The sequence below is a fragment of the Chionomys nivalis genome, chromosome 3 (assembly GCF_950005125.1).
Source record: "Chionomys nivalis chromosome 3, mChiNiv1.1, whole genome shotgun sequence".
Lineage (NCBI taxonomy): Eukaryota > Metazoa > Chordata > Mammalia > Rodentia > Cricetidae > Chionomys > Chionomys nivalis.
The window spans coordinates 4,359,122-4,371,633 of record NC_080088.1 but is presented as its reverse complement, the minus strand read 5'-3'; the positions used below and the strand labels follow the sequence as shown (position 1 = coordinate 4,371,633).

The 12,512-nt window shown below is 49.0% G+C and overlaps 2 protein-coding genes across 8 annotated transcripts in view; one reads left to right on the top strand and one right to left on the bottom strand.

Moving 5' to 3' along the window:
* The window catches only part of Sim2 (SIM bHLH transcription factor 2), a 40,454-nt gene extending 39,901 nt beyond the window's left edge, over positions 1 to 553 (top strand). Inside the window, exon 11 of the mRNA XM_057765454.1 lies at positions 121 to 553. Within this exon, the coding sequence (XP_057621437.1) occupies positions 121 to 533 (413 nt within the window). The 3' untranslated portion in view covers positions 534 to 553. The remainder of the gene's footprint in view (positions 1 to 120) is intronic.
* A 3,049-nt stretch (positions 554 to 3,602) lies between these two features.
* The window catches only part of Hlcs (holocarboxylase synthetase), a 187,775-nt gene continuing 178,865 nt past the window's right edge, over positions 3,603 to 12,512 (bottom strand). For all 7 annotated transcript variants that reach the window (XM_057764062.1, XM_057764064.1, XM_057764066.1 and 4 more), the window contains 3 exons: positions 9,245 to 9,359; positions 7,587 to 7,800; positions 3,603 to 6,574 (listed from right to left, as the gene is read on the bottom strand). In XM_057764062.1, the coding sequence (XP_057620045.1) occupies positions 6,403 to 6,574; positions 7,587 to 7,800; positions 9,245 to 9,359 (501 nt within the window). In that variant the 3' untranslated portion in view covers positions 3,603 to 6,402. The remainder of the gene's footprint in view (positions 6,575 to 7,586; positions 7,801 to 9,244; positions 9,360 to 12,512) is intronic.

Below are 12,512 nucleotides of genomic sequence, written 5' to 3'. Positions count from 1 at the left end.
GCGCCTGCGTCTCTGTGCAAGGCCATGGACGCCCATGGCTCAGAGTAGAGGATTGATGTGTCTGAAAGGACGACTTCCTCCCGAGTGCAATTCTCTAACCTGTCGCTTGTCCCCCCGCAGCGCCCGCCGCCGCCGCTCGCAGGTTCGGCGAGGACCCCGCGCCCCCGAGCTTCCCGAGCTGCGGCCACTACCGCGAGGAGCCGGCTCTGGGCCCCGCCAAGGCGGCGCGCCAGGTGTCCCGGGACGGAGCCCGGCTGGCGCTGGCCCGAGCGCCCCCCGAGTGCTGCGCGCCCCCAGCTCCCGAGCCGCAGGCGCCGGCGCAGCTGCCCTTCGTGCTGCTCAACTACCACCGCGTGCTGGCGCGCCGCGGGCCGCTGGGGGGCGCTGCGCCTGGCCTGGCTTGCGGCCCCGGAGCCCCCGAGGTGGTCGGTCCCCTACGGCCGCGACACCCGGGCCCCGTCGCAGCCTCCGTGCCCAGTGCGCCCCGGCCGCACTACCTGGGTGCCTCGGTCATCATCACCAATGGCAGGTGACCCGCCAGGGCCGGTCCCGCTCCACAGGGCGGCCCACAGGGAGAAGCCATAGGCCAGGCCTTCTCTGGTTCCTTTTTTTTTTTTTTTTGGTCCAGCAGATGGAGGGGCGAACTGTATATGCACGATATAAATTAATTTATACAGAGACAACTATTTTAATAGAACTCCGCAGCCGCCTTTTAGATTTTTACCGTAGATGCTGGTGGAGAGGGTTGGGACCCACCAGTTGGAGGATGGGGAGAAGGGATTGCCCACCCTTGTTGCCAAGGGCCGGGTTTCAGAGGGCAGAGAGTCCAGATGCCAACCTGTGACCTCAAACTACCCAGATCCCGGGGCGCTTGGTTTCCTCACCATGAAGTCAATCAAACCGAGGCCCAACAATGGGAATTCAAGGCATTGCATGCAGCTTGGCGGAAGGATGCCACTTTAAGGGGACCTTCCACCCCCATCTCCATAGGGGTGGCGTCAGGCTGGAAGTCCCTTCAGGGTCCTTTTGGACACTTAAGTGAACGCAAAATGCTATCCTTGTAAGTCCCACGAGCAGACAAGAGTCTCTGCTGTCTTTGAACTCACTCATCATCTCAGTTTTAAATTTAATCCTTTTAAAAATACAAAAACCAACAAGCCGAGGCGTGTGTGGACATGGGTGTGCTTCAGTAACACGTTAACAAGCTCGTCTTTCCCAAGCCCATAGGAACTCTTGGTGACACCCACAAATTGCACCTTCAAAATATATGGAGTAGGCATTAAATGCAAAAAAAAAAAAAAAGAAAAAAAAAAAGAAATATATATTATATATAGGCAGGCATCTTAGAATGACCCTGACAAGCTTAGCTCCCTGGCCAGGTCCCTCCAGCCCTCGCAGATCTGTTAGTCCTATGCTTGTGTTTGCTGCAACTAGGTCTTACTAAAGCTAAGTGCATGTGCAATACAGAGACCTGAGCGGACTGCACCTTGTGGAAGAAAAACGTGCTTAGGGGTGTAATGAAAATGGTGTACACATTCAAGCATTTTCTACATAGCGAGCGCTTCGTACTTCGTACGCACATGTCATGTGTAACAGAACGGAGACCCTTTTTATAAACGCACCAGCAGTGTTTCAAAATAAACTGCCATCACTTTGGTTTCACACTTAACGATTTATTTATGGGTGTATTTATTTTTCTGGATGGGTGTAGCTCAGTAGCCCAGTGCTTGGGTGACAGAAGACGCTGGGTTTAAACCCTGGGATGGAAAGAAAATAAGAAAGTCACTATTCAAAAGTTCTCATGGCTCTAACCTAAACATCTGTCATGACCAACATCTGCTTTATCACCTTTCAATCTCTCTACACAGGAAATACTTCATTGATTTACTTTCAATGAAATTTACTTCGTTTTAGGAAGTAAATTTTCCCACCTGTACCAAAAGGTTGAATTTTTTCAAAAACTAACCCTTCTAAATCAACCAGTGGAAGGAAGAGTTCTCGAAATACAAACTTCAGTTGGCCTTCTGTGCCACGCAGTGAGAACCCCGGTGACTCTACAGCGCTGGCAAAGTTAGGAATTCTGTGTAGAGGGGACCGGCAATGGGATGGCTGCGCATACTCGCGCACACCCGTGCACACCCGTGCACACCCACGCATACCCGCCGCTCGCACTCACGCCTCACTAGGTGCTCTCGGTGTCAGCGGTAATAAGCTGAGAGTGTTATCTTTTATGTTCATGAATCTCACAATTAAGCCATAGTTCTCAGAAAATCTATGTTTGATTCGTGTGCATTAGCACCAACATTTTCCAATAAAGTACCACTTAAGTGTATCACCAACCAACCTGGTTACTCACCTCTGGGGGCTGTGCATCCACTAGACACAAATCAGGAGGGCTTCTGGAGCAAGCTAACAGGCTAACTGAGGGGAAATGACCGTGTAATAGATTTATAAAGAGAATGTAAACATAAGGGAGTTTATGTTCCTAAAAATTAAAATGCATATTGGCAAAAATTTCCTTATTTGAATAAACATCAAGCTTCCATGGTCTAAAATAGGAAGAAAGATTCCTCAGAAAGCCAAACTGGCTTATAGAGGTTATGAACTCTGGCAAAGTTGCCAAGCAGTTACCATGGCAACCCCTTACTATTACCCTCATCCTCAAGATTCTGCCCATGGAAGCCCTGATATCAGTCCTCAATACCAGGAGGCTCTGACAGAAGAGGAAGCATTTTAGTAATGATACCACTCTTTCACAAAAAAAGAAAAGAAAATCATAGTGGGTCCTATCTAAGATGGACCACATTGACGACAACAACAACAACAACGCTAGATCGAATGGATTTGAAGCCTGAACCCAATTCAAGGCTTTGGCCCTGCACGGGGGGCCTCCCAGGGAAAGGAATTCCTTTATGTTCCTGGAAACCCCTTTCTAGAAAAGCCATTCCTTTCATATCTCAGCAGAAACAGGAAGGGGTAGAAGGGCCCGCCTCCCCACCCCTTCCCCTTTCATCCTTCCTTCCACCATAAAGGTGTGAGTGTGGCTGCTAGCAGTTTCCACACACAAAATCTACCAAGTTTTAATCTGCAGACCTGCGAGGTAGCTGGGGGTAGAGAGTGGAAGTCGCTACAGAGAAAGTGGGCCCAAAGGGCATCTTTTAGCTTGAGATTCTGGAGACTGGCAGCCTGTCGGTATCTACAGCACACGGCTGAAGCTGACCCCAAGCATAGGCATGACATATGATGTTACTATCTCAGGACAAAACACCTTTAATGAAAGTCAAGCTGTTTTTGCAAATGTCCTGAGAGAACAGCTAAGGAGCGGTGGCTGCAAACGCCCCTCGCTGGGTGGAGATCTGGTGATTCTTCGTCAGCTTTTCCTCTTCCTAGTGAGATTTCTTTTCTGCCAAAAACATCTAAAAACTCGCAAAGCACATGTAAGAATTCCTGAACTCTTACACGTGATCCTTGTCGTGTAAGCATGTTTAAATGTTAAATAAAGATGGTGTGTTCAAAAGCTACTGACTATTTTTAATACTGGCATTGGTGGTAAGACAAGAACAAGCCTGAGCCGCGGTGAAAATGTGAAAAGTTTATTTTGGTAGGGCTGACTTTATAGGCATTGGTTTACAGTAATTCTTTTCAGAGATGATTCTTTGAAAAGCTAAAAAATAAAAAAAACAGCAAAGGTTTACGTTTTTGTTTATTTCAAAGATGCATAGTGAAGAACCAGGAATGGGGAGGTCCCATTTCTGACAGGTCAAAGCAAAGCCCCTAAGATTCCCCTCCGGGTGAGACAGGCCAGGGGGTTACCACACGGTGTGCTAGGTGTAGGGGAACCCCCAGAGTTTGTGGTCCCTCACTGGCTGTGTATCGACATGGCTTCCACGTTGGGTCCTGCCATGGCGCACAGTGAGATCCACAGGACAGGAGTCTGCCACTTATGGCCCTTGCTGTCAGGGCTCCCTCATTGCGTTAGCCGGGTCAAATGAGACCCAGTTTTGCTCCATGTGCCTTACTATACAGGGTAGATATGTAGCAGCTTCCCGTCAGGAGTCTCCTGCTCTAAAGCACATGCAGTTTCTGAGTTAGGAGGCCACATCTCAAGGTTAGGACATAGCAAAGTTTCCCTTAAGACCCCGTAAAGTTCCTTGAGATCTCAGACTGCTGAGTCTGTAAATAAATACCCACCCATGCACGTAGCAGGGACGGAGCAGCCTCCCCACCTCTATCAGTAGAATGCTCTCTACGACGTGGACTTGGAAGTCTTTGGTTCATGTGAGGCAAAGCCAGGTGAACGAGAAGCATCTGCTTCAAGGCTACTTTGCCGCTCTCAGGACAAGTGGGCGTCACCTTTCCATAATCGAGAATACCCCTAAACAGTGTAACTCCTCAGAGAGGCCAAGCGCCATGGCCAGGACATCTCCGTCTGCCCTGACAGGACCACACTTCATTAGTTTTAACTTACAGAAAGGAAATTAAATGATAACATTTTTCCCCCGAAGTAGAACTACCCAGAATAGGCTTTCAGCTTAAAATAAAACATAGTATGTTTTTCATTAAATAATCCCCCAAAGAAATTTAAAACTTAATGGTGGCAGTCCTGAGAGACAACGGCCTTATATTACAAAGTCTGAGAACTGAAGCTTACAACATCAGCCTGGAGATCTTCCCCGCGGTGACATTTTACAGACGCCCCCTCAAGGCGCAGTCCATTTTGTAATTTTGGTGTGGTGTAGAGTTTTATTTAAACTCACATGTATTAAAAAAAGACCTAAATATAAATACATATGCAAAAAAGTGACCTTTTGAATTCTTTAAAAGCTGCACGCCCTCAAACACAGATCAGGTTGGTGGGGTTGGCCAGGTTATTTCTTGCTTCCAGGGGGGTTGTCTGCGCTAGCCTGAGGGAGATGGATTTCTCTACCGAACACCTCAGGTTTCTGCAGCGTGGCCTGACTGCATAAGACCTGGATAAAGATGGTACTCATTTGTGACGAGGGGATCTTGTTCAAAGCTGCACATTCTGTTCCGTTTCCTTTCCATTAACTGTGCAGGAAGCGGGGAGGGCAGACAGGAGTTGGTTCTTTAAGGCTGGGCAGTAACGGGTATGATTCACGAACTCCACAGAGATGGGAGGGACATGGGAAGCGCGCACACATCTGGAAACAAACCTAGAAAGGCTTCCTCTCCTTTGTTCTTCCACGGACACTTTTAGCACATCAGAGTTTGAACATCTTTTAAAGTCATACGTGAGTGCTTGGGCTCACATGCACGCTTGCACACACACACACACAAGCACCTCCAAACTTTTGGGTCAGTATCTCTTTCTTTGATGACAGTATAATAGGGGCAGTAAATCTAGACTTACGATACAGTGCCACACACTCCATCCGGCATGAGGGCAGCCCCCTGGGAATGCTCCACATGCTAACAGAGCCCACGACAGGCTTAAAATCTCCAAGAATCATCCCTTGTGTGGGCAGGAGAGTGAGCTGATATTTCCAATCCAGGCTAAGCATCAACCTCCAAGGAAGGTGCCACCTTGTCTTAAAAGTATAAACCTTGGCGCCTCTGACCCTGGGAAGGAGTGCTCACTGCAGAAGGGCAAAGCGAGGAACTGACTTCCTCTCCAAGGCCACTGCGACCATGCGGGCTGGCGGCTACTCTTCAGCCCTGTGTTACTGCACTGTCAGAGCGGAGCGACCTCAGAGAGCCCACCCTGATTAAGAAAAGCAACAGCAGCCCCAGAAACAAAGCAGAAAACAGCTCAAGGCCTAAGCACCACGGTGTGTTCCGGGCAAACCCTCTGGAGGCTCACAAGAGGACCAACTCCAATGCAGCATCTGCCCGAGCGCAGGGCATTCACTGTTTGAATAGAAAAACCTTCACTGCTTGGGAAATACCTGCACCATCTCATTGCATTTCCAACTCCCTGTCCCTCATTTTCTCCTAGGAAACACACGTCCAAGCCCTGTGGAAAGAGCATTTGACACCGTGAGAGGCAAACCCGACTAAGCTAAGCTGCATCTCCACCTGTCAACCCTTACCTTCTTCATCTTCAAACACGCAACACAATCGCAGATATAAAAAGACAAAACCAAAACCCAAACTCGGGGGTGGGGTGGAACGGGGTGGGAGCAGGGACAGGGAACCAATAAGCGGAAGAGCTAACAAATGGCCGGGAGAAGACACTGGCCTACAACTCTACGTCAGTCTCTCAGGCCCTGGGCAGGCAAAGACGACAGCCATGTCAGCAGAGTGCTTGGTGGAGCTCCCAGGAGCTCACGGGAGTGGCTTCCCTGTCGGGTTCGCTGCTGCTGCTGCTGCTGCTGCTGCTGCTGCTGCTGCTGTTGCTGCTGCTGCTGCGCAGGGCAGGTCCAAGCTGTCTGGGGACACACACTACTGTCGCTTGGGCATGATGAGGTTTCTCAGCATGTCAAAGGAGTTGCCATCTGGATGCACCGTCACAACCTCACCACCCTTCTGGTGGACCTGCAGGAACCCGGAATCATCAAGCCCCACGATCGACACCTGTGGCCCCTCGGTGCTGCCCAGGCGGACTTGCTGACCACTGGAAACGAAGCACATCAACACAGGGGTCACAGGAGGTGATGGAAGGCTGGGACACGGAGCCGCATGACTATTCACGACAAGGGCCTAGGGCCCTGGGGACCGGCTGTGGCTTCCCACAGTGACCTCTGACCTCTGTCCCTGTGAAATGTCTCAATACTCACCAGCCACAGTGGTAGGCTGGGTCTTCTGTGTAATACATTGCGAATTCTGATCCTAGTGCTGATGGCTTGTGCCCCTCCTCACCCAGGACTCCTAACACACTGTGCAAACTAAGGGAAGTGGAGGGGGCTGTCTGGGAAAATGAGGGGGAAAGGAGGGACAAGGGAGGGCAAGGGGGACCAGGGAATAGGATCGAATTATATTGTAGACATGTATGAAATGCCATAGCAAAAATTCACTATTTTCCAAAGCAATATGCTAATAAAAATAAAGGAGAGGAAAAAAAAACACCACTTAGGGGCAGGCAAGGCGGGCTTGGTGGGTGAGGCACTTGCCACATAAGCCTGGTGGCCTGGGTCCAGTCCTGGGAACCCACGTAAAGGTGGGAGGAGAACTAGCTCCACCATGCTGCCCGCCTTCTCCTAAGTCCGGCGTTTCGGAAGGGTGGAGGCTTGTCTTACACCCCGTGGCTCCCACACCTCAGCTGCAGGAGGCTGCCAGGAGCGTTGGTTAGTATGTGGGGCGGATCTCAGCCCCACAGCATTGACTAAGGTGAACCTAGGTGCAGAAGAGGCTGCCATTGTGGCATAGGGATCTCACTTTGAGATCTAGAAGGTTCTACCACTTGTGTATGGGATTAGCTCCTCATAGTTCACACTGAGTTGCTTCTAGATGTTCTCAGTGCTGTGTCCTGCCCAGTGCGTCCCCCAGGATGCTGGCCCCTCACTTCCGGCTAGGCTGAGTCACCAGGAGTTCACATAACTACCTGAACTTACGCTTGGCCCTCACACTAAGAAACTGAAGTAGTAGCTTCAGGGAATTTCAAAAGAAAGAAGGCAGTGGGTACTGACCTGTGCACCCAGTATTTATAATAGAGAGGAAGGACACCACTGGGCCCCTGGTCCTGAAACGCGTCAATCAGTCTCTCCAGCACAGTGACCGCCCTGGCTATGAGGTAATCGGCTCTCAAGGGCTTCAGGCCTGCACTGCGCTGCTTATTGTGCTCTGCGATGAGGTCGTTGATGCAGATGGTCGGGTTACTGTTAGTCACGTTAAATCCACAGCCTGGACAGAAACAACAAACAGAAAAGCAGTCGGACATCACCAGTGGTTCTCAGCCTTCCGAACACTACGACCCTTTAATACAGTTCCTCATGTCGTAGCGACCCCCCCAATCATATAATTATTTCATACTATAATTTTTCTGCTGTTACGAATTATACTGTAAATATCTGACATACACCCCCAAAGGGTCACAGCCCATTGTCCTAGATAAAGGTGCAGATTCTCCCAGTGTTCACAAACGGAAGTCTGAGAAGAGAAGAATGATATCAGTTACCATCTGATACCATCCGACTGAGGAAGAAGAATGATAGCAGTTACCGTGAACTTGGGCTATGTCTTTCTAGAAGCCAGAACATTCTGCTCCTCACCCTGAAACCTGCCCCTCTTGAATCTCCAGCCACCAAGAGCTGTAAGAATGTAACCAAGCTACACATTCTGCCTCTACTCCAGCCTGACACCATCCTTTAGCTTCCTGAACAATCCTTCAGTCTCAGTACCAGCGGATGGTACTTAGAATCTGCACGTAGCACAATGGCTCATCTAAACATGGGACACGGCGCTGCTCACTTCGGGAAACCCTGCAAGTCGGCAGCAGAACTGAAATGCAAGCTTGTGTTCTTTGGCACCCTAGACAGGATTGCATGTTTCTGTCTGTGGCTGATTTTTGAGTGGCAAGTGAGCTCTACTGGGAATTAGGGGGATCGGTGGTTGGATGATCAGGGTCCCAAGAACTTCTGAAACTGCGTGGAGCCGCCTCCTCCCTGAATGTGCTGAGGTGAAGCAGGCAGGGACTCTGTTCTGCTTTGACTAGCTTGAGGTTTTTGTTTGTTTTTGATTTTGTTTTTTAATGTTAAAAAGGCATTTTTTTTCATGGCTAAGAATGCAAGGCCAGCAGCAAAAGTGTCTTCGCTACTGTCCTAGCTGCACGTCTGTTACTGTGATAAAGACCCCAACAAAAAGCAGAGAACAGCGCTGCCCATCCTGGGCTGTGTTTTCCTGCATCAGTGAACACAATCAAGACAATTCCCCACAAAGATGCCGGCCAACCTGATCCGGACAGCCCCTCTTCCAGGCCCTTTCTGGCCAGTTCTACATTGTGTCAGCTGACAAGCTAAACACCACTGACATTAATTAGTGCTTATTATAAAATGTAATTATTGTAAAGAATTTGTTTCTAGCATTTCAAATTCCGTGAGAAGCAGACCCATGGAAGGACATCTGTGAACTGTGATACCAATTTGGCAGTTTCCACGGCCCCAGACAGGAACTGCTAAGCCCGTGAAGTGTTCTCAACTCATCTGGTCCTCTCTGAATCCACGTCCCACCCTGTAACTTAAGACTAAAAACACCGTCTCATAACATCATCTGCTCTTCCAGGTAGAGAAGCATGCGTTGTTGTTTTGCTGATATAAAAGATGCTGGAGGAAGGGCTTTAAGAACTCACCGATAAGGATATAGAACGTTTCTCCCATGAGTGTTGAATTAACCAGAACTCCACCAATTTTCATGAGATCACTGTAATAAATATCGTTGGGCCACTTGACTCGCAAGTTGATCTCCTAAAAGAAAGTCTGCATGTTAACTAAGCAATAAACTGTAGGGTAGCCAGCAACGGAGCGAAAGATGAACAGAATACTCATGAAAGCAAAGGGAACCCAGAGCCTTGTGTGTGCTTGGAAGCGCTCTACCAACTGACTTACATCCATCCTTATCATATTTATTCCAACGACTCCTGTACTCCCTTATATGTAAAGTTCTACGGCCCATACAGACCTAAGCAAAACAAACTCTGCCTTCAAATTTCTGGGAACTCATGGGTGAGAGAACAGGGTACACAAGACTCTCTCTCAAAGAAACATGAAGTCTGTACCTCTGCCTAGAGGCAGGAATGTTGGGAACGGAACTTTAGCTTCCAGGGAAAGCAGGAAGGACTTTACTGAGACACTGAGAGAAGCAGTGAGGGTGCAGTGAGGGAGGGGGAGGGGAGTGGGGGAGGGGGAGGAGTCTGGCAGACAGGGCTAAAACCACAAAAGCAGAAGTGGGCAGCCTGGAATGGGGAGGCGGCCACATTCTGGTGACACTGAGTCAGTATGTAGACATCTCCCCTGGTTTGCTAAAGACAAGCCGGCACCCTACTGAAGGCACTAAGGAAAGGGAACCCAACACAATGGAGGATATTTCAGCCATCTGGTAGCTTGTCTACATAGGTCAACTTGGCTACATCAAAACTAACTCCAGCCATGAAAGTCAGGCAGGCCCAGAAGAACAAACATCATATCCTTTCTTATGTGTGGAAACTAACTGTGGATCATGAGTTTTGTGTGTTTAACTTGAAGCACCTGTGGAAGCCAGGAATTTATAAAATGGCTTGGCGGGGGGCCACATGGAAGTTGGGGGACAGCAGAACTAGGTAAAAGGAGAATTAAAAGCCATACTATGAGGGAAAGGTTTAAGCAGTGAGAGAGATGGAGGGATCTGGGGGTGAAATGTATAGCGGGGAATTAATCCAAATAAAGGGATTGTAAAAAGATGTAGGGTCACCTTCCTATGAGTCACTGGTCAGGGAGGCTCCCAAGGCCCCCAAAACAACAGAGATTCTTGCTACTCACCCTTGGTTGCCCAGCATAACTAAATGGTAACACCCTACATTGAAGATATCACGTACTTGCTGGTCAGTGAGATCAGTCTTGGATTAAGGAAGAACTTTCTCCTTCTGGGGAGATTTCTTAGTGCCAGATGGATTATGGAGGATAATGGAAGAGACGAGACATCAGGTGGTCTTATCTGGAGTTGCACCCTGAACTTTATAATTCCTACCTGCTGGACAAGATGTGCTCTCGGGCACAACAGTGGCATGGCTGTTGTGGGGTAAACCAACCATTTCAGCCGGGATTGGAGACCTGCTCCTTAGGGAAGAATTCATGACCCATACGTAGACCTGACCAAAAACCCACAGCTGGAGAGGCCTCAGGCCCCGGAGGAAACTCTCATTGGTGTTTACTGAATGGTCATGTTGTCAGACTGCTGCCTCACTGCTTATGTTTCTACCCACAGATCTGTGCTGTTCTCAACTCCGCTCAGAGTTTAGTTATTTATTTTTTAGTTTTTTTTCCTTTTTTTTTCGAGACAGGGTAGTTATTTATTTTTTATTTTGTTTTATTTTTCCTGTAGAAGGCAGTGGTTAAAGTAATACAGAAACCACAACTGGCCGGAATATTAAGAATAAGTGACCACAAGTGTTTAGCCCTAAGTAGACATCTATGGGAAATTCCCTACTTTCTCTAGACTCAGAGAACATCAAGTAAGACGGGGTAGAAAGAATTTCAGAGCCAGAAGATGAGGAGGACTTCTGCGAAACTCTGTCTTCTGTGATCGCCTATAAAAGACCCGTGCAAGGTTGAAGCAGTCACATTACAGTATGGATGGGGAAAGGAATCGCATAACCCGATCCCCAGCTGGGGAGCTGTTGCAGCAGACAGATGCTGGAGGAGGGAGAATCATTTTTCTTTGGGGGCGTGGCCACTGGTAGGTTGTCACCCCCCCACTGGATGGTACCACACCCATGCACATACATGGAGCACTGACTGGACTTAGTGTATTATAAAAGGTAAGAAGAAAGGAAGTTGAGGAGATTGGCAGGGGATGGCTGGGGGAGTTGGAGGCAATGATCAGAATACACTACATAAAGGTAGAATAAAAAATTAACATCACTGCGCTCAAAATGGAAGTCATAACACACAAGTAACAGTGAGGCTGACAAGTGTGGAAACGGTCAGAATGCCCGTGGCCACGGTGCCGGGTGCACCATGGAGCAAGCTTCCTCTCTCCCTTCCAGCCTACGACCCTGTGCCAGACACCAAGCTAACCAGGTAAAAGTCAAAGTCGTGACCATGGGGATCAGTCTCGCTTGTGTTCTAGGCTCAGAGTTTGGCTTGCCGAAGATGCCACTATCTTCCTGAGGGGCTAAATGTACCCCACAGAGTGTTACATTCTCAGTACCTCCTATGGGACCAAGGGCACAGCTCAGGAGTCCTGAAGGTCTGCTGCGCCCTGACAAGCCCACAGCTCATCACACAGTCATGACATGGGTGGACATCCACGCTGGTCAGTGACCTTGTGAAGTGGACCTCAGAATCAGCAGCATCAGTGGGACAGCAAAGAGACTGGCCACATTGGGGGAAACGGGGAGATACAGAGGGTTCAGACAACTTTGAGAGCTGTGTTTCTCGAATCTCAGTTAAGGAACAAATACGGCCTTTAAAAACAAACCAGTAAAAAGCCTTGATGTAAGAGCTGATGGCAGAGGGAGGCAGGGAGCACCTCCTCGTCACGGCCACACGAAGCTGCCACAGGAACGCTTCAGGTGCACGTGGAAGTGGAGACAGGTGTGGAGGAAAGGCTCCTGTCCCCGAATTCACCGTTCTCTCTCCTTTGTCCCTTTAACAACAGGCGCTGCAGTGGTTTCAATAGGAATATCACCCACAGACTGGTGTGTCTGAGAAACTGGTTCCAGATGGTGGTACCATTTGTGGAGGTTTTAGGTTGTGCAGACTTGCTGAGGATGTACGTCACTAGGGGCTTTGAGGTAAAGACCCTTGCCTACTTCCCGTTTGCTCTCTCTACTTCCTGCTTATGGCTGAGGATATGAGCTTCCTGTTTCCATTACTAAGCCTACTGCTTTGCTGTCATGCCTCCCGGCTACGATGGATGCA